This window comes from Trachemys scripta, chromosome 1 (genome assembly GCF_013100865.1).
Source record: "Trachemys scripta elegans isolate TJP31775 chromosome 1, CAS_Tse_1.0, whole genome shotgun sequence".
NCBI classification, from domain to species: domain Eukaryota; kingdom Metazoa; phylum Chordata; order Testudines; family Emydidae; genus Trachemys; species Trachemys scripta.
Window position 1 is genome coordinate 10,868,660 of NC_048298.1, and position 26,077 is coordinate 10,894,736.

The 26,077-nt window shown below is 47.0% G+C and overlaps 1 protein-coding gene across 2 annotated transcripts in view; it reads right to left on the bottom strand.

Annotated features, from left to right (window-relative positions):
- ITIH5 (inter-alpha-trypsin inhibitor heavy chain 5) overlaps positions 1-26,077 on the bottom strand; it is a 64,523-nt gene that overhangs the window by 3,743 nt on the left and 34,703 nt on the right. For both annotated transcript variants that reach the window (XM_034764487.1, XM_034764496.1), the window contains exons 8-13: positions 12,588-12,759; positions 10,275-10,584; positions 5,844-6,391; positions 5,520-5,570; positions 4,119-4,235; positions 765-1,142 (exon numbers count right to left, since the gene is read on the bottom strand). In XM_034764487.1, coding sequence (XP_034620378.1) covers positions 765-1,142; positions 4,119-4,235; positions 5,520-5,570; positions 5,844-6,391; positions 10,275-10,584; positions 12,588-12,759 — 1,576 coding nt within the window. The remainder of the gene's footprint in view (positions 1-764; positions 1,143-4,118; positions 4,236-5,519; positions 5,571-5,843; positions 6,392-10,274; positions 10,585-12,587; positions 12,760-26,077) is intronic.

Below are 26,077 nucleotides of genomic sequence, written 5' to 3' on the forward strand. Positions count from 1 at the left end.
GGGTCTCCAAAGCAGCAACCAAATTACAAGGTTTTAATGGCTCTGGGGATTCTGAAGGGTTTCCCAGCAACGGTGGAAAGAAGCTACATTCTACAATTCTTTTGTTACTCTCTCACCCACACACGGGGAACTGGGACTAGAACTCTGCTCCTTCTTCACCTCCAGAAACACAGGCCTTGGCCAATTAAGCTTGGAAACTGCTTTTTGAGCTGCCACTAGCAGAGAGCCTCCTGTTCCCCACTGGAGGGTAACATCACTTGTTTTATACCCACAAAGCTAGGAAGGAGAGTGCGGTGACTAGGACACTAACCTGGAATTCAGGACACCATTCTCTGCTCTGCCACAGGCTTCCTGTATGACCTTGGGCAAGTCCCCTGTTGTCTAGGCCTCAGTTCCCCAGTGGGCAAATAGCACTTCTCTACCTCACAGGGGTGTTGTGAGGATAAATATGTTAAAATTTGTGAGCTGCTCAGATATTATAGTAATGGGGCCATATAATTACAATCGATAGATACACTAGGGGAGATGGGTCACATGGAGAACAGAGGGGTGAGAACATTGAGGGTTACTGATGGCAGAAAAGTTGGTCATGACTAGCTCAAGGCAAGAGTCCCACTTCTCAGCTGATCCATCCCATTCCTCTAGGCCCACCGCCTCCTGCCTCTGTCCCTCATGCCCCTTTGAAATAGTTGCTTCTCCCATCTCACCTGTCTCAGTCAGAAACAGTTTGCTACGGGTTACAACTGAAAGAGCGTGACACCTACCTAGCAGTCCATGGGATTGAGGGGAGAGCCCTTTACTGTTGGAAATGTAGAATCCCAGGTGATTCCTCTGGTAGGGGGCAGGATTCTTGTACTGGTGGATCAGGATGACGAAGCTGATGGTGCCTTGTATTGCCACGGTGACATTGGAATTGGCAAAGATAGACACCTCAAGGCCGCTGCTTCCCACCGTGACACTCCGGTCACATGGCAAAATGAATCTTTCCCCATCATCCAGGATGACCTTGGTGGGTGTGATCTCGACGTAGGATCGCTCTGGCTTATTGCTGAGGATTGTGATGGTGCTGAAGTAGGTCCGTTGTTTCTTGTGGCCGTTTGGAGGAGCCGGGGCTCCAATTAACTGCCCGTTCACAGTTACGCCTTTTAGACAAAAGAACCAGTGGTTTAAAATGTGAGCGAATGAACCTCTCTGAGCTGTTGCGGTGGATCATGCATAATGAAAACCTCATTTTGAGTGGACACTGAAGTACCACTCAGCTGGGATCCTAGTTCTCCCAGCCACCATCTTGTTTAAAACCAAAATTTTCAAACTTGATTGCCACAAGTTAAGCCCCTAACTCCATATTTGGACATCCAAGTTTGAAAACAGGCCCCGGTCTATTAGCAGAGTTCTGCCACCATTGCCCTGGTCAGTGTGAGAGAGGATATTTTCCTGGAGCGCTGTGTTAGCATGGTATTTGAAAACTGCATTATCATCTACCTAGTGCAGGTAGGCGATTGCTTGCTTTGACAAACACCATCCTAGAACCCTGCTCAGTCACACAGAGTGTTAACCAGCGTGGGTCTAGTCCCATTCTGCACAGGACCATGGGACGGAATTATTTCTGGTAAGAGAGGAATTGGATCTGGCCTAATACCACTGCTCTATGGGCATCAGGGCTGTGGGTCATTCTGTGTAGGCTGCAGTACACCTAATGTGGCAATGGTGAGAGGTTCTGGTCCAACAGTCCTGATGCCTGAGGCCTGAAAAGGGCCAACGCTCCAACGCAGGCAACAGCAGCGGAAATGTGATGGACGCCATCTTGGCCAACATGCCAGGGATTGAACCAGGACTCCTAGGGCTAAAAGCACAACTTCTACAGCTTGAGCGAAAGGACCCTCAGTGGAACAGCACCGGACTCATAGTCTCTGTGCACTGGCACCTGTAACTCCACTGGTTATACACGCTTTTCCCACTCTGCCCTTCCAGCATGTCTCAATTCTGCACTGGAGAAGCCACAGGTAGGGGTGGGAGGCCGTGCTTACAGTGTGCCTGGCTCAAAGGGGTTGCAGACCTGGCAAATAAAAATTCTACAACTTGAGCCTGGTCGCTGAGGGGCCCGTTTCACACCTGCCTAAGGGAAACTTTCCTTCTGATTGACTGCTTTTGCCCCACCTCCTGGGGTATAAGCAGTCAATCAGGACTACTGCAGGAGGCAGCGCTCTCTCCCTCTCCCCTCAGGAGCCCACATTGTTCTCATGGCGGGGCGGGGGAGCGGAAAAAGCCCAGCAGCTCAGGGCTGCTCCATTCCCTCTTCTCCCTTCCCCACCTGTGAGCAATGGGACGGCTCCTCTGCAACTCCCTCCCTGCTGCACCTGGCCTGGGAAGGGGGGTGAAGAGATGAAGGGGGAGCGCAGCTGAGACTGGGTGGGGTCAGAACGGATGGAGGGCTGGGGGACCTGGCCAATGTGATGTCACTTTCATTTCTTTGCAAAATGATAGACACCACACTCAGACGGTAACAATGGAGGGTCACGACTGGCCTTGCGCCATCAGTGCAGAGGTGAAAAGCTCCCTATGCAGCGGTCACAGGAGAAACTCTCATTCCTTTCTCCATACAGTTAGCTACCATTTATTTGAACGTGGGCAACGCTGTTCTCCCTCAAGTGCACGCTCCTCTCAAGCCACAAAAAAACAGCCAACATAGCCGGTGAAGGAAGCTGGTGGTCTGTCTGCGAGGGGTTCAGTTTATACTGAAGCAAACAGGGGCTGGACACAGATGGGACAGGGAAGTTGGGCCAATGCGACAAAAGTGCCACACGAAATAGCTCTCCGGTGACTTTGTTTTGTTTCTTTTTTCCTTGTCAGACAGACTTTCATATTGTCTTTGGTTTTTACGCCCTCTACCCCCACTCCACGGCTTTCCTGCTTCGCAAATAATCCACTTGCTAACCATGTTGCTTAGGAATTCCAGATCAGATCTGAATTTTTGACAGTCAGGGGGTCACACCGGCCTATGCAAAGCAGAGACTTAATCGTTCGGGGTTTAGCTTTCTCAGGACTGACCCAGAGGCAAAAACTGTTTTAGTGCAATTACTATAGACCCTCCTTTAAAACAAACAGTCATTAACCGCCTCAGTGCTCAGGGACCCTTTTACTGCAGTTTGACAGGGACTTAGCACTGAAGACCGCCAGCCCCCTAAGTAAGCAGTATGCAGTTAAATGCTAATAACCTGCCCACCCCACTCTGCCGAGAAGACTCTGCAATCCTGTGGTTGCATTCAGCAACTTTGCAACCAGTGGGCTACGGAAGCGGAATCAGTTAGTGAAACCTGCAAATGGAGCAAAGCGGGGGACGGAACCCTAGCATAATCTCTAATAGTGGGAGGATGTTGGTTCATGTCCGTGCCACAGGTTTAGCATCTGAAACTCAAGATGGCTGTTTATTTAGCTGTGCCTGCTCCAGCAGTAGTCAAGTGCGGCATACAGACCATATGTGTCTTACCTAATCAGGTGCTGCTTGCTCAAATCAAGCTGGAGCATTGCATTCTGGGTCTTTGTATTGCCATGGCCCCCATCTCCAGAGTAAATATATGGGGTGGTGGCAATCTGTTCCATTTGACATGAAGTAGTCGCAGCTCCTGGCCTCCTGCCAATGGAGCCCTGGGTTGGGCAAAGTTTGGGCACCCCTCAGCAGGTTCTGCATGTGATTGGTGCTAAGCCATAGACAGCCACTAAGATCTCATGTGCCTCTGTAACACTGACAGAACCTGCTCGGCGGCGGGCGGGATCGAACCCGGGACCTCTGGGGCTTAGTGCATGAGCCTCTACTGCATGAGCTAAAAGCCAACTGGCTGTTAGCTAAGGTTGTAGAGCAGACTCATTTTTTATCTCTCTCTTTAAGTGGTCTCAGTGCCGCTGGATGGGACAGAACACCACACCCAGAAGGTGTGTGGGTTACACCTCCATCTGTAAAATGGTGACAATGCCTTCCTCCCTCTGTGGTTTGTTGTAAGTTTAATGCATAAATCACCTTGTTGCTAAGTATTTTCACTGTAGGATTGATACCTGCAGCTCAAATTTCCCCAGTGCATCAGCTGCTGGAGTAGCCCCAACAGGATTCCCCATTGTCTTACCAGACTCATTATGATCGGAGACCAGTCTGAGAATGTCCCCTGGTTGCCCATCAATATTGAAGCAGACAGCTAGCTTGCTGGAGGGGAAATCAATGACAAAGTGAGGGTCTCCATCCGCTGAGAAGACATGAAAAGGAGAGCAAAGGTAAGAGACATTCATGGAATACCAGTGCAATCTCACAAAACAGGTCTCAAAGAGCCTTGTCTCTGTTTTCTTCAAGATCTACTGGTACATTTTTAAAGGCTTTAGGGATAGCTGGTTTTGTTCCCCCACAAAAATGTTGAGTTTAAGGTGAAAAGTCAAAAACCAAAATATTTCATTTCTGAAGTGCTGCCACGGTACTTCATGGGAGTTGTAGTTCAGGTCCCTCATACCCCCATTATCCTCTATAGGCCAGGCTCCCTGGCTGGACTACATCTCCCATGATGCACCACAGTTTCTCCTCTTGGTGAAGGGCTGCCATGCAATGCAGCAGCTGCGTAGTCATGGTGCATCATGGGAGATGTGACCCTGTCCCATGGAGAAGAGGTGTGTGAGGCACCCAAATGACATCTCCCATAAGGCACCATGACAGCACTTCAGAATTGAAACATTTCTTTTTTCAGCTGAAAACATTTTGAGTGTTCTGTTTTTTGATGAAAATTCAAAATTTTCCATGGGAAGTAGCCACTTTTTGTTTAGTCCAAAACCCAATTTTCTATCAATAAACAGTTCAAAGGGACAATTTTTGATCAGCCCTAGGATTAGCATTAACATCAGGCACAATGAACGTTAACAGTTGAGTCTGGGCAAGTCCTCCTGCCCATCAATATTAATTTGATGCAGTAGCAGATAGATTTCCTACACAGCAAGTGATCCACCAGGTGGTGGAACACAGCCATACAGAGATTGGCCTGAGCTGTGAACTTCAGAGCTAAGTGTGATCTTCTTTGGTGTCTGGTGAAGTTCAGATCTAGGGTCTTGGTTTAGGTCTATTTAATGTTTTAAAGGATGGTCAAAAAAAACAATTAAAAATATTGTGAAAACGTTTTGCCATTTTTTTCCTGGCTTTTAAAATTTCAGCAACATTATTTTGAAAATCAAGTTATTGTGATGCTAAAATATTGAAATAAAGCCCTTATGACTCCTAAAATGAACTGTCTGTTTTAAATAATGCACCTGTCTTCCTAATATACCACCTCACTGTGCTTCCTAATTAGCCTCCTCACTAACTTTTAGCAATTCCTGATCCTCTCTCTTTCTTTCTTCCAAATTACTGGGTTTTAATCAGATGAATAGGATCTTTGCTGGTTTGCTCCAGGAGGGTGTACGCCAAAGGCACTAAGAGTTGTGGCTTTTGTAAACCAACCGTTGTTTATCTTCAGTTACAAAGTATATAGAACTGGGAAATAGACACTGACCTGATGTTCTGGATATTTTAATTCTTTGTTTCTCTGGTTGCTTGGGTACACCTAGAAGTGGGGAAGAGAAGGCAGCCAGAGTTACAGGTACCATAACAGACTAAGCAATGTTACAACAATGTTCCCAAAACACTGCTCAGAGAAATTACATGACTTGCTCAAGGACACGCATTGAGTCATTAGCAAAACCAGGATTATAATCCCAGTCTCCTACCTCCCGATCCGGTGCTTTAACCACTAGACAATCCTTTCTAATGATATCAGTTCTGAGGGGTGCATGTTTTGAAGGAATGTGTCCAATTATTATAGCTATTTTGTTTGTACCTGGTGGTGCTTTGTGTCCTTGCAAACTCTGCACTCTTTCCCCAGTGCCCTCAGTAGACGGACTGGCATGACCCTCCTTAGGCAGGTCTGTCTGTAACTCCTTCATCTTCAGGGAGGTGAAGGGGGTGATGAAGTTGTAGGTCAGGGCCAATGACTTGGCTTTATCCATCAAGTGTTCCCTCTCCTCACTGTCATCGCTCTTCAGCCAGGAAGTCAGCAGCTCCTTGATGGTGAGATAGCTCCATGCCCTTTCAGCATAATTCTGAGTTTCCTTGCCATCCTCCATGCCAGGAGAGCCCCTGATGTCATTCTTGCTTGGGACGTCTATGGCCACGTCGGTTTTCAGGAGAATGTACTTGTTGGCGTTGCTGGCCGTCACCTCCACGTGGAGCTTGCCCGAGTTGCGTTCGATGAGCTTCCCAGCAATGACAATTTCGGACCCATTGAAGTAGTTGGGGAAGAGGTTCTGAGTGACCTGCTCCACGCTGTCTTTGGGATAATCAACCCGGATGTCGGAGAGAAGGGGCGTCCCTATCTCATCATAGAACCTGAAACAAGTCACATTTCCCACAGGTTAGTGTTTTCAGACAGGTACTCACATGCACACACATGTACATGTACGCAGGGGTACACACACAGAGTGAGTGCTGAATTTGCACTCGGGGTGGGATATTCCCCCAAGGTAATATCAGAGGCATGTTGGTAGGAGGTTGCCTTTCCCTGGTTCTTTGAGCATGGATTCTGTGCTAGGATCTAGTGGCTGTATTCCACATGATCTCCTCTGATACAGAAGGCCTCGAAGGGGAAGATCTCAGCATTATTTGTTTTATGATTCTATGAGAGTCAGAATGGCTTCCACTAGATCTTGAATACTACATAAAGATGTGGTTTTCTCATCTCAAAAAAGATATACTGGCATTAGAAAATGTTCAGAGAAGGGCAACTAAAATGATTAGGGGTTTGGAATGGGTCCCATATGAGGAGAGATTAAAGAGGCTAGGATTTTTCAGCTTGGAAAAGAGGAGACTAGGGGGGGTATGATAGAGGTATATAAAATCATCAGTGGTATAGAGAAAGTGAATAAGGAAAAGTTATTTACTTGTTCCCATAATATAAGAACTAGGGACCACAACATGAAATTAATGGGCAGCAGGTTTAAAACAAATAAAAGGAAGTTCTTCTTCACACAGCGCACAGTCAACCTGTGGAACTCCTTACCTGAGGAGGTTGCAAAGGCTAGGACTATAATAGGGTTTAAAAGAGAACTAGATAGATTCATGGAGGTTAAGTCCATTAATAGCTATTAGCAGGATGGGTAAGGAATGGTGTCCCTAGCCTCTGTTTGTCAGAGCGTGGAGATGGAAGGCAGGAGAGAGATCACTTAATCACTACCTGTTAGGTTCACTCCCTCTGGGGCACCTGGCATTGGCCGCTGTCGGCAGACGGGATACTGGGCTGGATGGACCTTTGGTCTGCCCCAGTATGGCCGTTGTTATGTTCTTACGTTCTTATGAAGATTATACACCCATAATATATTGGTGTTTCATCTAGGGCTTTCTTACAGGACCTACCACATGCCTGGAAATGTCTCCCACTTGGTTGGATTGAAAAGCGTTTATAAGGGACCCAGACCTGAGTTTACGGCTGCATGATTCCCCTGCTACAACTGATGGCCTGACTGAGACCTAAAGCCACCTGGAGAGCACTGCATTCCCCACCAGGCTTGAGCTTTCCAGTCTCAGCTTCCTCTTCTCTTGCAAGGCAGGACTCGCAGAACCCTGAAATCAGGCATTGAAAGATAAATCAACAAAGAACTGGCTTCAACTCTATTTTTGTGGTCAAGCTACATTGATTTTTCATGCCTGCACATACAGGCTGTTAAAGAGCTGGGACTTTGGACATTTTTTTATTTTTTCTTTATAAAAAGCTTTTCCGTTTCCTTTTTTAGAATAGTATTGAGCACTCTAGTGCCCTCAGTCTAAGGACCTCAAAGCCCTTTGGAAGCATCAGTTAACCCTAAGAGTGCTATTATTCAATCCAGGTCACAGAGTACTAAAACAAAGCACAAGTGACACTGGGACTTGCCTGAAACCACACAGAGGGTCCGTGGCTTTGCTGAGAGGAGAACCCAGCAATCCTGACTCCATTTTACCTACTCTAACCACAGGACAACACTCCACTACCTTTACAAGCAAGTCTTTTCTCTGATGAGCTCTTCCTGCCCGATATAGCTCCCTCGGCTTTCAATGCTTCAGACACGCTGCTGCTTTCCAAATTTCACATGCTAAGGTGCAACTCCCATGGGAAAGGTGGTGGATGGGTTTCCACAATGTATTAAAGTAGAGAAGGCAAGCATGCTAAGCATAGTGTAACAAAGCAACACAACTATGATTGGAGGTGTGCAGGCTCACCCCTATGGATACCTAGGGAAACTAGGAGTTTTTTCCCCCATGGAAAATTTCATTTATTTGGCGGAAATTCAAACACCAAAAAATTTTGGTCAAAAACCGAATAACTTTCAATGTGGAAATACAGCCACAGTGCCTCATGGCGGTTTTCGTTTGGGCGACTCATGCTCCCATTCTCCTCTACAGGCTTGGCTCCCTGTTTAGGTTACATCTCCCATGGTGCACCATGGTCTCCCTCTTGAAGAGGGGAGGCAAAGCTATATGAAAATCCCTGGCTATGGTGTACCATGGGAGATGTAGTCCGGTCAGGGAGCCCAGCCCATTGAGGTAAATGAGGACAGGAGGCAACCAAACAATGACTCCCATGAGGCTATGCTGCAGCATTTCCAAATTCAAATATTTTAGGTTTGAGGTGAAATATTTTTCAATAAAAAACCCAAATCAAAAATTTTCACAGAAAGCAGATGCTGTTTGTGCCGAGGCACCTTCACATTGTCTAACATCTATTTAAATGGGCAATGAGTCCTTGTTTCTCCACTTGCACCCTGGGGCGAGATGATGTAAGTATCTCCCAGCTCTCCAGCCACCCAGATTTAGGGGCACACACAATATCTCTGTCAAAAGAATTTAAACCAAAGCCTTGTTCCGAAGTGCCCCAAAGCTGTACTATGATACACTGTATCTTGAGGGGGGTTTAGAACCCCCAAGTAGCCATCCAGTCATGGAATGAGCACTACAGCCATAAGAACAGCCATACTGGGTCAGACCAAAGGTCCATCTAGTCCAGTATCCTGTCTGCCGACAGTGGCCAATGCCAGGTGCCCCAGAGGGAATGAACAGAACAGGTGATCATCAAGTGATCCATCCCCTGTTGCCCATCCTCAGCTTCTGGCAAACAGAGGCTAGGGCAGCGTTTCTCAAAGGCAGCCACTGTGGACTTTCCTTGCGGCTACAGCCTCCTGGGTAGTGATTTGGTGGGGGGTGGAGGGCGGCAAAGCAGCAGCCCCCTCCCCCAGGGCCACCAGCAGTGGTTGGGCCCTGCCCACCTCTGGAGACACAAAAGCTGGAGGAACAGACAGCCAGTGAATTCCCCACCTTCCCACTGCTGGTGGGGTCAGCTCCAGCCCTGGGGTGGCAGGTGGCAGGCTCCAGCCACGGGGCTTCAGGCGCCATTCCCTGGCTATATAGTGGTGGGCTATGGCCCCAAGGTCACCCCCCCATCACCCCTTGTCCTCACTGCCTCCCCCAGTGCTCCTAGCCCCTGCTGCCTCCATATCCACCTTGCCATCCAGGGCTTAATTTGTCCGCAGGTTTGCCTGGGCTGAGTAAGTCTGCTATGAAAAGTGATATTTATATGTTTGTTAATATCACTTTGCCCAGCAGACTTAGTAACTAGGAAGTCTTTTAAAAAAAGCAACCAAAAAAGCAAAAGACACAACAAGAAAAAAGATAAGAACATGCAAAGCACCTTATTGGTGTTTCTATTCTGTTTAGGGTCAGTAAAGAATAGAGACAACTGTACATTATTTTTATTATTGTGTTTGCAAAAAAAAATTCTACATAAATAAATGACACTGATTTAGACATGTGTATGTGCATAGTTATTTGTTTTTCCTAAAGTTAATTAAGTATTTTAGGAAAAAGTGTCAGAGCAGAACAAGAGTTGGTGGCTGCACTCTGAGGCCACCAAAAAAATTGTTGTGAGAACCCCTGGGCTACAGACACCATCCATGCCCAGACTTGTAAGGGCTTATCTGAGCTACACCTCTCAACCACTGTCAAACCTCTAACAGCCCCAAGTTTTTGAGGGGGAGGGGCTTGTATTGGCACCCACATTTTGCTAACGGCCCATATCTTTATAAACAAATTCCCTGGGGAAGCCGAAATCCAGATCCACTATCCGCCGCTAGAGCCTGTCTCTACTGTGAATTTATCTGAGGTCCCTCCTCCCCAAATCCAGGCCCACAGGGGTGACCCAGTCTCGTCCAAGGCCTCAGTGCACCCAGGGCGAAGCTCAACAAACCCTTTTAGCTGTGCAGCTGCGTCCTCGTCCTCCTGGACCCGCCGTGTCATGCCACAATTCTCCAGAGACATCCTCTCCAGAAGCTTGTAGTCGACGTCGTTGCCAATGCCAATGGTGAAAAGGCAGAACTTCTCACGGATAGCCTCCTTGGTGTTGCTGAGGATCTTGGAGGACTGCATCTCCCCGACCGTGGGCCGCCCGTCTGTCAGGAAGATGATCAGGGAGACACTCCTGGCATCAATGTCGTTCTGAGCGATGTAATTGTTAAGCAGCTTTGCACTCGTCTGGACAGCCTCGTTAATATTAGTACCTGGGAATGCAACAAAGTCATGAGCTTATTTTCATAGAATAGAATATCAGGGTTGGAAGGGATCTCAGGAGGTCAGCTAGTCCTGACTATGTGCGGTGCAAATAGCTGACAAGAAAATCTCAATAGCTTGCAAACATCTGATATGTTCTACTCATTGCGATGCGCCCTTTCCCTCAAAAACAGTACTGTTCCTGCAAGCAGGCTCTGTTACTCCACCTCTTGACAGGTCGGTACCTCCATCAACGGGCACCACTACAAACGCAACACTTGCCACTCCAGTGACTGCAACAGAGGAGGTGGAAAACAAGGCTAAAAATACTAGAGACAGTCCTGAAGCGAAATCCTGGCTCCATTCTTGAATGTTAGAAGTTGGGAATTTAAACCCAGAACCCCAAATGGATTTTGGGAGCCTGGGCTTGTTTTAAGCCATGAGGACACATTTTTAACCTCATAACTATATACATGAAATTACAACCTGTAACATTACTGTATCATATTATAAGGCATCGTAAGCCTTCCGAAGACACCCGACATGACAAACTCTGCATTGGATACCACACAATCATATTATAAGGCTGAACATGGGGGTGCAGGGTGTTCCCCCAAGATACAGAGTGTCACAACATGTTTTTCAAAAACAGAGGGCAGAAATCCCACATGGTTACCAGTATCCTTTTTAAACCATAACTCAGCAAAATAGCATGGAAGACTGAAAGCAATGATTTTTTTCCCCCCAAAATCATTTTGCAGTAAAGGGCTCATTTGTGGGTAGGTAGGTGGGTGTACAAATACTGATGTGAAGACACCCAGCCAACATCTGTTTGCTAAACCAGACCCATTAAAGAAGCAAATCAGGATGGTACACCCGCTGAGATGAACAATCAATACATCTCTTTTTTTCAAACTTCAAAGTTTGGCATGCCGTTAATTATTTCTCTTTGTTTTGAGCTGTAATTAGTCATATCCACTCAATGCAGGCTCAGCTGGCCCTTACGTGGTTCTCCTATGACACCTCTGGGATAACATGCTTTGTTCATTTGGTAATCACCTTTGGTAATTGCTTAGCTAGGCATGTCCCCCTCCCCACCCCACCTCGCCTCTTCCTGAACTCTTTAGCTAATAGTACAGGCAGTGCAACAGAGCATCCTGTTTGCTCATTTTTCCTTTGGAATGCTTCAGTTAGAATGAATGCTCATTGTTTAGGCTGATAAGGAAAAGTAGGGGAAGCCCTTGCAGATTTTTGGCCAGCCGGAGTCTCTTGTCTTCCCAGAATTTCTAGAGATCATTTTACAGGGCTTTGTGCAGGTAATTTGGTGCTTAGACGTGAAGCTGATGATGGGTCCCCAAGAAGTACATTAGGTTACTAGGGTTCCCAAACATATTTATATTGTAGACCACAACTTAACAGAGAGATCATTGCACCAAATACTGTCTCTTCTATTACAATTAGAGGATTATTATTTATTTATTTTGTTACAGTAACGCTAGGATTCCTAGTCCTGGACCAAGACCCCTCTGTTCTAGGCACGGTACAAACACAGAAGTCAAACAGCAAGTCAAACACGGAACAAAAAGACACCTTCCCTCCCATTTGCAATCTCTGTGGCAGCTCCTGCAACTGCTTGCATGCTAAACTAAGTCTTGAATACATCTCCAGCTGCCCCTTAACAGTTGCTTAGCAGCTGGAAACAAGGAGAAGGAGCCAGCACCATGTGACCAACCAGCTCTCTGTAGGCCACAGTTTGAGAACAGCTAGTTGAGATAGTTGGGAAGCTTGTGTGATGAGAAGTCAGAGTGTGGGATTTTCAAATATGCTCAGCGGTGGGCTAAATCTGCTACCAGGGAAATGAACAGTAAAGTTCCTATTGACTCCAACAGTGAGGCCAATGCTGAGACCTTTTGATAATTCCACCTGGTGTTCCCTGAAGAGATCTGCAAGGTCTCAGGCTGGGGTAAATTAATCAAAGGAACAAGTCAATCCCATCTGGGTCTCCATAGCCTACCTCCAGTAGGTGATATGTTATGGATGTACTTCTTGGCGTCTCTTATGTTGTTTGGAGTCACTGGCACCAGACGGTCCTGTTGCCAGACCTTGATTCGGTTAGCAAAACCAATAACATTGAAGTGGTCCTCTGGCCTTAGGTCCTTGAGAATGGTGAAGAGAGCATCTTTGGTCTAAAGAAAAGAAAAGAACAAGTCAAATTCTCACCGTTTAATGACAAGGGCCCATTGATTCCAATGGGAGCTGGGTGCCTAAATACCTTTGAGGATCTGAGCCAATAAGCCTCACTCCCTGGATGTTTATTATTTGTATTACAGTAGCACCTAGTGACCAGGGCCCCATTGTGTTAGGAGCTGGACAAATGTAGGGATATAAAAGAAGGTACTAACAGTGATTCCCCCAAGTGACAGTGACCCCCTCATAATTTGTCCCCCACACTTTAAAATCCAACAGTTTCACCAAGTACAAAAATCTTTTGGGTCTTCTGTTAAAACTTGTAAGCTGCTGTCTGTAGAAACCATTGATTATATCTATCCTGTGAAAGATACTTTACTACTATGTAAAACTTACAAACAAGTTAACTGACTTTGTTCTTGAAGTAATTGATACAATGTAAACAAACACTATAAGCTGTTAAGTGACTTTCACTTCATTCAACGGCTGCTAGGACAGACCCCCACCCTCTGTGATTAAAGGGCCGGAAGTTTCAAATGAATTAGCACACACCCCGAAAGTGGTGGAGACAACCATATTTTAATTTACTAAGATATGGAATGTATGTTGATAAATGCTTGATATACATGAATGGTTAGGGAGGTGCCAGCCTAGAAAAGGAGTATCCATCGGCCAAAGAATGAATCAAGTGGATGACCAGAAACCCCCGGAGGGTAAACTGGGATCCACCCCATCACCTGGAAGAATAAAAAACACAAACTTTGGACAGTGTGGAGCCACCAGGAATGTGCCACTTTGAACAGAAATGTGCCATCTGCTGATTGAGTCAGCAACAGCAGGATAAAACAGCTCTCATAGACTAACATAGGAACTAATTCCTATAAGAATGGACTCTAAAGACTGATGACTTTGAGTCTCTGGTTCTGCTGCCAGCCTCCAGGAGCATCAAGTGCACCTGACACAGACTCGGCTCCATCCTCATTACCAAGATACCTGGCCAGTAACTTGGCATGAGCAACTTCTAGGCTGGTAACTATAACACCTATACAGAACTTAAATAAATGATTGTGTAAATAAATCTCTCTCTCTCTGTATATATATGTGTATACATATATATATATATATATATATATATATATAAAATGTGTGTGTGTGTGTATAAAAAATAAGTAGTCAAACAACGCTGTTTACTTTTATCTTTTGCTTTATCTGTATATTTACAATAAATGTGGCATCTTTGCCTTATCCCTCTTAATAAGATCCTGCTGTTTTTTATTCTATTGATATAACACAAATATATAATGAAATGACAGTCCCTGTCCCAAAAAGCTTGCAATCTAAGTGTAAGACGGGAGACACTATTTGGATACAGGGGACTGACGGGGCAGGACAAGGGAACAATTATGAGTAGTGGGGCAGCGGCTGCAACACACCTGTTGCCTAACCATTGTCAAGTCTTTTGCAGGCATCGTGGCGTAGGTAGATTTTAAGGCGAGATTTAGGGGACGCTAGTGGCTTTGCAGGTATTTACAGGCATACAGGGCAGCCTGGCAGAATGCATGAAGGAGTTTGTCCAAAAGAGTGACAAATAGGGTAATCCAGGGTGATAGAAATCAAATATTTCCAGACCTGGGGTTTTTATACAAAGAAAACCTGGAGAAGAGCACAAACGTCCCATCAAGTTGAGTGGCCAATATTCCTCTTGATTCTACATTGAAGCTGGAGATTTCATTGCAAACAAATTACCCATTGCAATGGAATCTCTTAGTCATCCCTCCAGCTGGTGATCTGGGGTCTGATCCAAGGTCCATTCGAAATCAGTGGGATTCTTTCCATCAGCTTCAATGTGCTTTGGATCAGACGACGGGTGCCCTGAGCACCTCCTACTGATCCGCATCCAATTTGTAAACCCTTCCCAAATGTTATTTTGATGATTTCTCTCTCCCTTTCCCCCCTTTCCAATCTGGCAATAACTGAGACTTAATCTACTGTTATGTTTCTGCAGAAAGCATTCCATGACTGTTTCAGAGACAACGCTACTAATAGAGACAGAGACAGTGATCAGATGGTGCCCTTGTATTTTAGCAGTGATGGGAGGTTCAGATTTAGGGTTTGGTCCAGAAAAGCACCCAAGAGTTTGAATGCTTTCCCAGACCTCTGAAACCAGCATGGTAGCATGTGCTAGACATTCGCTACTTCCTGGAGCGTTTTCTTGGCATTTAGAACAATGAGGGAAACCTAATAGCAGGTGTTACAGGAATAAAGGCAGGGTGGGAGTTCACATCACTGGTGATGCTGCAATCCCACGTTTTGCTCTAGGATGTAATCTCTGCTTTTCATTCTTAAAGCACTTTGCAGACACTAGCTAATGCTAACACCCGTGAGGGGGTAAGTAAGCATTACTACCACTCTTTTACAGATGGGGAGACTGAGGTTCAGAGAGATGACTTCATTTGGCCTATACCCTACATCAAGTCACCATCAGGACTGGGAATAGTACGCGGGAGTTCCCAGTTGTCAGTCCAGTAGGCCACGCTGCCTCTCATTTATACATGGAAGAAGTAGGGCAGTGAGACCCAGTGGAGGTGTGAGTGGATCCTACTACATCGCAATAAGGGAGTAGTTGGCCATTTGCTCCTAGAAAATGGTATATAAGTGGATGGAGAGTATGAAGGGGAGTAGGGAGTGTGGTAGGTTGCCATGTCAACCTCTAGAGAGGAAACTCTTGTGCTGGAGGTGAAGGAGGCTGAGAGGTTAGCAGGCTACCAGGCCTCTGCGTCTGTAAATTGCCAACTGTGATGTTCCCCTGGTGTTATCTGGACTGGTGATCTGCTAGGTCACTCCAATCCTCGAGTCTGGGAGCCAGCCTTACCCTGCTCTGCTGTGAGAACCCCCATTCCCGGGCTGTTCACGCACAGCCTATAGGATGTAAGCTGCTCCCAGCTATGTGCATGAGCACTTTTGGCCAGCCGCTGCTTGGATTGTGCAACCGAATGACACTAGCCAATATCTCCAGTCCCAGACACAACCCTAGGAGCCTCCGTCTTGCAGTGTCCAGTTATGCCCGCTGGACGCCGCAAGCTTATATGAGTTCGTCAATTTAACAAAGAAATTGATATGTACCAGGCTTGTTATCCCAAGGGGAGTCTCTGACATGCTTCAAACCAAATGCACTGCTTCAGGTAGAATAAACAAATAGATTTATTAACTACAAAAGATAGATTTTAAGTGATTATAAGGGAAAGCACAACAAATCAGATTTTGTCAAATGAAATAAAAGCAAAATGCATTCTAAGCTGATCTTTCAGTGCCCTTACAAACTTAGATGTTTCTCACCACAGACTGGCTGGAAGGTGGAAGAGAGAGAGCATGGCAAATGTCTCTCCCTTTTCTCATGTCCTTTCTTCCCTCTTGGCTTCCTCCCCCACACTTCAGAGTCAGGTGAGCATTACCTCATCGCAGTTCTGAACTGACCAAGGGAAGGGGGTGACTCACTCGAGGGTGCAATAGATCCTTTGTTGCTGCCTAGACCAGTGTCTTTTGTTCCAGTGAGGCTGGGCTGGGTTTGTCCCATACATGCCCTGATGAGGTGTAAACCGCCCCTCTGCTCCTGGAGAGTTTTGCCTGGGCTTGTTTTAAGCCATGAGGGAACATTTTCAACCTCATAACTATATACATGAAATTACAACCTATAACATCACTATAACAACAATGCTCCGTGCATCATGAGCCTTCCGAAGACACCCGACATGACAAATTTTGCATTGGATACCACACAATCATATTATAAGGCTGAACATGGGGGTGCAGGGTGTTCCCCCGAGATACAGAGTGTTACACCAACGTAGGCAGGAGAAAGAGAGAGAGAGAAAGGAATAGAAACCGGGCCTATGGCTTAGGGATGAATTTCCAAATCCTATCATAGATGGGATTGGTAGCTCTGTTTAAGGGAGCCCAACCCTTCCCATGATCAGATCCTGTTTTCAGTTGCTTATAACTTTGCTAAACGTTAATCATTTGGGCTGAAATTTTCCATGCTGGGTGTCTGCCTCCAAGCGAAATCTCCTGGAAATTTTCAGCTAAACCAATTCAGCCATTTCTGAGAACGAGGCTAGAGAAAAAGATACAGTCTTGCCCCTATTAAACAATTCTGGTGACCTTTTCTTTGAGCAGTTCTCATGCCACCGGGCTTTGGAGCAAGGATTGAGCAGAAGGGTAGCTTTTTGTGTCAGGATATGCCTTTCGCCGTCCTTGTGACAATCTGCCCAAATCTGGCTTAAGTATAAACCTCTGAAAAATCACAGGTTGCACTTGCTCAGTAGAGACTTGTCAGAGCTTCACAGCTAAAATCTCTGCAGCTTACATTTGCAATGAGCATGTTCCAGCCCAGAGCTGCAGGGGGTTGATCAGGACGTTCCCGTCAATTGCAGCTCTGGATTATTATGGGTTGGGTGGGGGTTGGGCACCAGACTTGACAGGAGGGCACCTGTCTCTCCTATGCTCTCACTGCCCCCCAGTGAGGAGGAGGAGGAAGCTGCCTGGTTTCAATGTAGAGAAGCAAGAGCCAGACCTAGGGGGACAAACGAAGTTGGCTGGGATGAGGAGGCTGGGACTGGACGCTTGGGGGCGGGGCGGGGGCAAGGAGACTGTGACTGTGACCAGTAGGATGGGGGGAAGGAAGTGAGTGGGGCAAGGAATGCAGATCTGAAAAGGAGCCAAATTCAAGTTGGAAAAATGGGACTAATAGGGCAAAAAAAATGTAATTAAAGACAGGTTTCAGAGTAGCAGCCGTGTTAGTCTGTATCCGCAAAAAGAACAGGAGTACTTGTGGCACCTTAGAGACTAACAAATTTATTAGAGCATAAGCTTTCGTGGACTACAGCCCACTTCTTCGGATCCATTCTATATGCATCCGAAGAAGTGGGCTGTAGTCCACGAAAGCTTATGCTCTAATAAATTTGTTAGTCTCTAAGGTGCCACAAGTACTCCTGTTCTTTTTGTAATTAAAGACTATATCATAATGTCCACATACAAGGTATAATGTATTATCATTAACGACTGTATCACAGTGAATACACACAAAGGGGGCTGAATGAAGGTTATGCTGGCACCTGTAATTCTACCATTTCCTAACTTTTGACTCCTTGACTTTGCAACCTTAATAATGTTCTTTTAATGTAGTGGTGTGCATGAAACATACATCAGTTTGGTTTGAGTCCAGACATGAGCAAAGGGTTAAGGGGGGGAGGGGTGATCTTATTTAGTGGTTCCCTCCCCACTAGGTTTTACTTCAGCTCCAGTATAAACTAAGGGCCCAATCCTGCACAATACTGGGCACTCTCAACTCACACTGAAGCTGATGGGAATGGAGGATGTGCCACGTCTTGCAGGAAAAGGCTCTGCATGTGACAGCGCTGGAATGAATTGTTCTATATATTTGCCTGGCTCCTTTTGTCTTTGAGACCAGGCTGCTTTGTCACGGCAGCTGAGAGGGGCAAAGCACCCCCATCATGGACATGAAACTCTATCCTGATGAAAGTGCAACATGTGCATTGCAATCCATGTTCCTCTCCCCTGGGTGGGCTATGGCAGTGGTTCCAGGCAGGCCACAAGCAGGTTTCGGGGGGGTCCACCAAGCAGGGCCAGTATTAGACTCGCTGGGGCCCAGGGCAGAAAGCCAAAGCCCCATCGCATGGGGCTGAAGCCCGGAGCCCTGAGCCCCGCCACCCAAGACTGAAGCTGAAGCCTGGGCAATGTAGCTTCGTGGGGGCCCCTGTGGCATGGGGTCCTCCTGATTGCTACCCTCTAACGCCAGCCCTGGCTTTTACATGCAGAAAATCAATTATTGTGGCACAGCTGGGCCATGGAGTTTTTATAGCAGGTTGGCGTGGGCCTCAGAAAGAAAAAGGCTGAGAACCCCTGGGCTCCGGGAAAGGCATGTCCTTGGGAGAATTAAGAGGTGTATACAACTCAGGAGCTGTCAAGGGGCTACAGCTTTTATCAAGGGAAACTGGTCAGAAAGTTTCTATTGCTGGCATCCCTCGGAGACTTTAAATATATTGCACCAAAAGGCAAAACTCCTGCACTGACTGATGGCTGGAGTGAGAAGTGAGGGCTCCTGTAGCTACTCTGTGGCAGCCTCTGTGCTTAGGGCACACGGACAGCTTTCTGTATTCGGGCCTTGTAAGGCCACAGTCGGAATTTATCTTGAAATGCTCCAGGGACTCCCAGGCACTGCAGTGAGATCCCAGCTTTTCTCTGCACCTAACGGGGTCTCTGCTGCCAGCGCCCAGAATGAGTCATTCCACTGAAACGCATGGATGAGGACGATTAACCCTTTGATCGCTGGTATTTTCCAGACCGCTAGCCAGAGGGGTGTTTAGCGTGACAATGAGTCACCCTGCATTTAGCCTGGTATTCTTGTTTTTAACATGGGAACGCTGAGGAAGCCAGATCAAGGATCAGGGTCCTATCATGCGAGGCACTGTAGAGCTAAGTAACAAAGAAAGCTGTCTCTGCCCCAGGAGAGTGGTCTGGAGGCAACAGGTGGAGAAGACAAGGAGTGACTGGGAGGAAGAAGTAACAATAAGAATCTGTGCTAGTAGATTTGCAGCCTTTAATGAGTTAAAAGAAGTGTGTTTGTGACAGCTGCCACTGGGGCTGACACACCAGGGAACCTCCAGAACTAACTGGATGACATCAAAGGTGGTTACAAGAAGGAGGGGGGGGAATTGCTCTCCTTAACCTCTGAGGACAGGACAAGAAGCAATGGGCTTAAATTACCGCAAGGGCGGTTTAGGTTGGACATTAGGAAAAACTTCCTAACTACCAGAGTAGTTAAGCACTGGAATAAATTGCCCAGGGAGGTTGTGGAATCTCCATCATTGGATATTTTAGGGCAGGTTAGACAAACACCTGTGAGGAATGGTCTTGTTATTATGTAGTCCAGCCTTGAGTGTTGGGGACTGGACTAGATGACCTCTCGAGGTCCCCTCCAGTCCTACACTTCTATGAATCTCAACATCTTGATCTGAAGAGTCAGGCTCTGCAGCTGGGAGACTGAAATCGAGAGCCACTGTGCAGGGCGGGGAGGATACATAGCACACACTGAGCAGTGGGCTATGCCGGCATTAACATTTCTGCAAGGAATCGCAAAAGCCAATGCAAGCCTATGGCATCTCAAGCCTGGAGATGAAGGTGAGTAAATTCTCCATAGGGACAGACGGCCACAGGGACCAGGGGAAGCAGGAATCCAGCCCGTGTTGAGCTCTATGGCTGAGTTGCTGCTGGTTGCTGCAGCCTCCACACTGTTCAGTTATGGGAACACATTGGAAACCTCCGAACACACTGGTCTGGCATGAATATTGAGACAACAGCATGGGTAATGGTGCTCCTAGAAATATAACTGCTAATAATGATTGTATTTACATAGTGCCTTTTACTTCAGGATCTCAAAGCACTTTAAAAGCATTAATCAGTCACAGCAGAGTAAACTGAGGCACAGTAAGATTAACTAGCTGCCTAATTAGTCGCAAAGCGAGTCATTGGCAGAGCTGGGAAAGGAACCTAGGCATCCTGACTGTCTAAATTTCACATTTTTCCAGCGTGCCAACCACGCCCGCCCCACGTTTTAACCCCCAGACAACACCGCTCCCTCCCAAGCAAATGGTATGTGCTTCACAGGCAGACAGAGAGTGCGCACCCAGTCTCCCCTTCCTCAACTGTTCACAAGAGCATGCTGGAGTGATGCAATCCCCGGGAATGCCCAGCAGGGTCAGTAGGAAAAGCCCGATAACATGAGAGAGAAACGTTTCATGCCTAAATGCTGACATGGACATTCCCAGATGCTGATGGCGCAGCGTCAGACCCTCCGGGGCACCTTCTCTGAGTGGAAGGGCACCGCCGATGACATTTATACCACAATCCCTCGGTTGTTGTGCGGAGTGGGCCAAGGGGGAAGCATGGCCGTCACACATGTGAAATGAAAGTCAAGCAGCTTAAAAGGAGACAATGCTCAGTTGTTAGGCTTCTCCAGCAGCGCTGCCCACTGCAGCTCCCTTTAACTCCCAGCAATTACCTCATTGACAGGCCTGTTTCCTTAGCATGCTCACAAACTTTACCCCCTGGGCAGATATTTTAACCACTCCTACACATACGCCTGAGCCGGGGCCCGCTAAAGTCAAGGGAAGTCTTTCCATTGCCTTCAATAGACATTGGATCGGGCCCTGTTGCAAAAATTGACTAGCCTCAGCTTCACTGAAATCAGACATTTAGGGTATGTCTACACTGCAGCTAGGGCAGGCATTCGTGGCTGGCCCATGCCAGCTGACTTGGGCTTGCAGGGCTTGTGTTGCAGGCTGTTTCATTGCTGTGTGGACTTCAAGGTTTGGGCAGAAGCCCAAGCTCTGGAATCCTCAAGGCCTAGAGCCCAGGCTCCAACTCCAAGCCAGCCGGCATAGGCCAGCCATGGGTATCTAATTGCTATGTAGTCATACCTGAGAAACCTACTCTCCCAGGAAAGGCGCAATCATAGAATCATAGAATCTCAGGGTTGGAAGGGACCTCAGGAGGTCATCTAGTCCAACCCCCTGCTCAAAGCAGGACCAATTCCCAACTAAATCATCCCAGCCAGGGCTTTGTCAAGCCTGACCTTAAAAACCTCTAAGCAATAACCACTGACCAATAGATGAATCACTCAGAGACATACACTACTCACCTGAATGAGCTAACTATGCATAATTTGGCTAAGGGATGATTAAAGAACTGGAACTGCGAACAGCCCACAAATAACTACCAAGGAAAGAGAGGAGTTACACAGTGCAATACATGGGGATGCAGCTAGAAGCTAGGGGAGAACACTAAAAAAAGGGAGAGTTCTGGCTGCATATCAGGAAAATCGTCCTGCCCGTGACTTGTCTGAGACTGCAGAATAACCTCCTGAGGGAAGGGATCACTTCTACCTAGTCTATATCTCTTAGGTCCTTACACTGCCCCATTACCATAGTACCTGAGCAACTCACAGTCTTCATTGTATTGACCCTCACAACAGCCGGTCAGGTAGGGCAGGGCTGTTACCCGCATTTACAGATGGCAATCGAGACCCCGTTCCTCAAAGATACTTAGCCACTGCTCTGCTCAGCTTTGCAGTGCCTCACTCCTGACAGCCTACTGCCTGGCGGAATCCACAGCCCTGAGCTAGGCACCCAGGCTCCCCATACAACGCATGGGGAGAGTTAGGCACCTACGAAAGGGACCCTCAGGAGCCAGCCGGCTGAGCAGGGAGCTGTCTAAACTAGCCAGGAATGCAATGCCGAGGAGAAGGGCTTAGGCGCCTACGTGGCTGAGCTAGGTGCCCTGTTTCCGGGAGGTCTGTGGCAGAATGGAGAACCACATCTGGGTTTCCCGCATTGCAGGCTTTGCATCTTACCCACCGAACCATCCACCTTTGAGACCCATCTGGGCAAAGCACAAGAGAATATCCACCAGGGAGCAATTCTGTGCCAACCGGGAGATGGACTGGATGATCCAGTAGGACTTTGCCCATATTATCTTCTATGCTTAAGGTCACAAGAGCCCCTTCCCCAACACACACAAGGAACAGCAAAGTTTTTGAGGCTAAAGCACAAGATCTGGAGACTCAAAGATAACAAGCAGGGATCCCCCATCAACAGCATCTACAGGACATATTCCAACATTACGGCCAAGCACATGGAGCTCAGGAAATATCAAAGTTAAGGATGCACCATGTTATGATTATTCCTTATTTTTATTACATTAGAAAAAGGCCCCAACTGAGATCAGGGCTCCATTGTGCTAAGCACTGTACAAGAGTCATATGCCAGCAATGCCCCCTTGGCCAAACCGGACAGTCTCTACGCAAAAGAATAAATGGACACAAATCTGACATCAGGAATCATAACATTCAAAAACCAGTCAGAGAACACTTCAACCTCTCTGGTCACGCAGTAACAGACCTCAAAGTGGCAATTCTTCAACAAAAAAACTTCAAAAACAGACTCCAACGCAAAGCTGCAGAACTGGAATTAATTTGCAAACTGGATACCATCAGATTAGGCCTGAATAAAGACTGGGAGTGGTTGAGTCATTACAAAACTTAAACTTAATTTCCCCATTACTAATTTCTCCTACTGTTACTCACACCTTCTTGTCAACTGTCTATAATGGGCCTCTCTCCTACCACTTCAAAAGTTATTTTTCCTCCCTTGGTATCCTGCTGTTAATTGATTTACCTCATTAGACTGACCTCACACTTGGTAAAGCAACCCCCATCCTTTCATGTATTTATACCTGCTCCTGTATTTTTCACTCCATGCATCTGATGAAGTGGATTCTAGCCCACGAAAGCTTATGCCCAAATAAATGTGTTAGTCTCTAAGGAGCCACAAGGACTCCTCGTTGTTTTTTTAGTAAAAGAGAGTTGCTGCTCCAAAGAGCTTGCAATCTAAACAGACAAGAGAAAGGATTATCGTCATCTTTGTTTTACAGACGAAGGACTGAAGTATTTAGGGTATGACTACTCTGCATTGTGAACCAAGGTCTGTGAGACCCGGGCTTGTGTTTCCCAGCACACGCCTGAGTCTTCACACTGCATTGTAAACCTGGGTTTACAATTGCTGGACCCGGGTCTCACAGCCATGTTAATGCATCCATATTGCACTACACAGCTCTCCTGACTCGGGTCTGTGGTTTGACATGCATCCACATTGCAAAGTGGCAGGGCTTGGACTCAAGTCACAGCAGGAGTCAGGTTCTGACTCCTAGCAGGGTCCTAGAACCCTGGGACCTAAGTGCTTCCTGACTCTAGTCAGACTGATTTGTTTGTGGACAGAGAGGGGAGTCGAGCTCAAACCTGAGAAAGGGCCAGGGCTTAGTATGTAGTGTGGACATACCCAGGGAAACCAAATGACTTGGCCAAGGTCATGCAAAGCTGAGATTTGAACTTATATGTAGTGAGTACCAGGCTACGGCTTTTCTCACAAGATCTTCATGGCACGCTAACCCTGTCCTCTCTTGCATAGACATGCCAACAGAGATCATAAGTTGATTCTTAACTAAGGCAGGATTTAGTCCAGGAGCTTTTAAACCAGAGCTCCTTCCCGGGTTCTGCTGCATTGTTCCCTCCTTCACTCTATGCCCGCTGTTCGGAGCAGACAGTCTGTTCTTTTCTTTGAAGTCAACACCTTGCAGGCCACAGACTGCCATTCACCTTCCCTTTCAGTGTGTCTGTGTGATCCCCTCCAGGCAGATGGCCAGCACACAACCAAGAGCAATTCCTGTACGATCCAGGCAACAGGGGTTTTGACAATGACACTGCCAGCGAGGGCCCAGCGTTTGGCTGTAGCTATTCTTCACAACACAGAGCTGTCACAAAAGGATAACTGTGCTGGCCAGCCTTGCTGCCCTGAATGTGGTTCCCTGCACATCCTGCTAATAATTGGGCATCACAGATTCACTATGTAGCCTCGAGGAAGTTACTTTTCTGCCTCAGTTTCCCTATCTGCAAAGGGGGCTTGGGAGAAGGATGGTCCAGTTATTAGGGCATTAGCTGTCACCCATCTAGGTCAGTGGTTCCCAGACTTGTTTTGCCGCTTGTGCAGGGAAAGCCCCTGGTGGGCCAGGCCGGTTTGTTTACCTGCCGCGTCCGCAGGTTCGGCCGATCGCGGCTCCCAGTGGCTCCAGGCCAATGGGAGCTGCTGGAAGCGGTGGCCAGTACGTCCCTCGGCCCGCACCACTTCTATCAGCTCCCATTGGCCTGGAGCAGCGAACCGTGGCCACTGGGAGCAGCAATCAGTCGAACCTGCGGACGCGGCAGGTAAACAAACCGGCCCGGCCCGCCAGGGGCTTTCCCTGCACAAGCGGTGGAACAAGTTTGGGAAGCACTGCTCTAGGTTCAATTCCCTGCCCTGTTGCAGACTTCCTGTACAACCCTGTGCAAGTCACATCACTCTGTGCCTCAGTTTCCCCTTTGAACAACACTCAAGAGAGGCAGTGTGAGAGTAAGTGCATTACAGATTGTGAGGCACTTGGGTACTACAGGGAATGATGGCCACAGATCCACAAAGGTTAGACAGATAGAATCTTAGCCGCCTTACAGGGCTAATTAATGTGCATAAAGTGTTTTGAACATGCAAAACACTATATAAATGGTAAGTATTATATACATTAATTATTGACTCTGCAGCCCAGATTAAATTTGAATCCTAAATGTTTTTGTAAATATACTTGATGCGAGACAGTCTTGGGCAAGTTAAAGTCTCTCAGGTTTAAAGGTATCACCACTGTATTATATTGGAGTCATACTGGAGTAGGTCCATTGAAAACAATGGAGTCCCATAGTTATAAGCCAGAGCAATCCGGTGGCGGATGAAGCCCTACATTCTTGTTCTCGCTGGATTTGTTTTAAATGGAATCTTTTAACAGGTACATCTCATACTAAAACCCCAACCCTCATCACCACAAACAGTTTCCATGGAACTAATAATTAAAAGGTCAATGCCAAGGGAAGAGACGTTACCCTCTGCCCTCGATTCATTGCCTAATGTCTCTCTCCCAGTTTGTCCTCAGAAGACAGTCAGTCAGTCCCCAGGCCTGAAAAATATTCCAAGCACTTGATCCCTTCCCCCTACACCCTGCAAGACAGATCTACGGCTGTCACAATGTCAAAAGGAGTTCAGACGTCGAACAGATGCACTCAACTGGATTTCAACATCAATTAGCCGCTACTCGGGTCGGCGAGAATCAAACAGAGGCCAGGGAGTTTATGCTTTTTATTTCAATTATCCTACAATCGTTTTCACACGCTACATGGAGGAAACAATCTTTTCTCACAGCATTTGACCAAATGCCACCAGCCTGGTGGTCACTACAATTTTTGGCAAGTTTTGAGAACATTGTATTTTTATGTAATCCATTGGGGAATGTGATACAGGTCCCACTCTGTGCCCAGTCCACAGACGATTTGAATCTGTTATAGCCCAAGTAGGGCAAGCTGTGGTAACTCATGGTCTTTTTAGTTCTGGAAGACCTGGGTTCCAGTGCTTTGGACAATGTAGCTATTACACTTGTTTTGAGCAAACTCACAGTCCTGGGCTCTAACCACCAGATAACACTGCCTCAGAGACTTTAGGGCCAGAAGGAATCATCACGATTATCTAGTCAGAAGTGATTAAACAGTGTAGAATGTGCCCTGGGAGCTGGTTTCTTCTGTCCTCGGGGGTGCTCAACCCCTGCTCATCCTAGACCCTACCCCCACTCCACCCCCCTCCTGCAAGCCCCCGCCCTGCCCTGCCTTTTCCT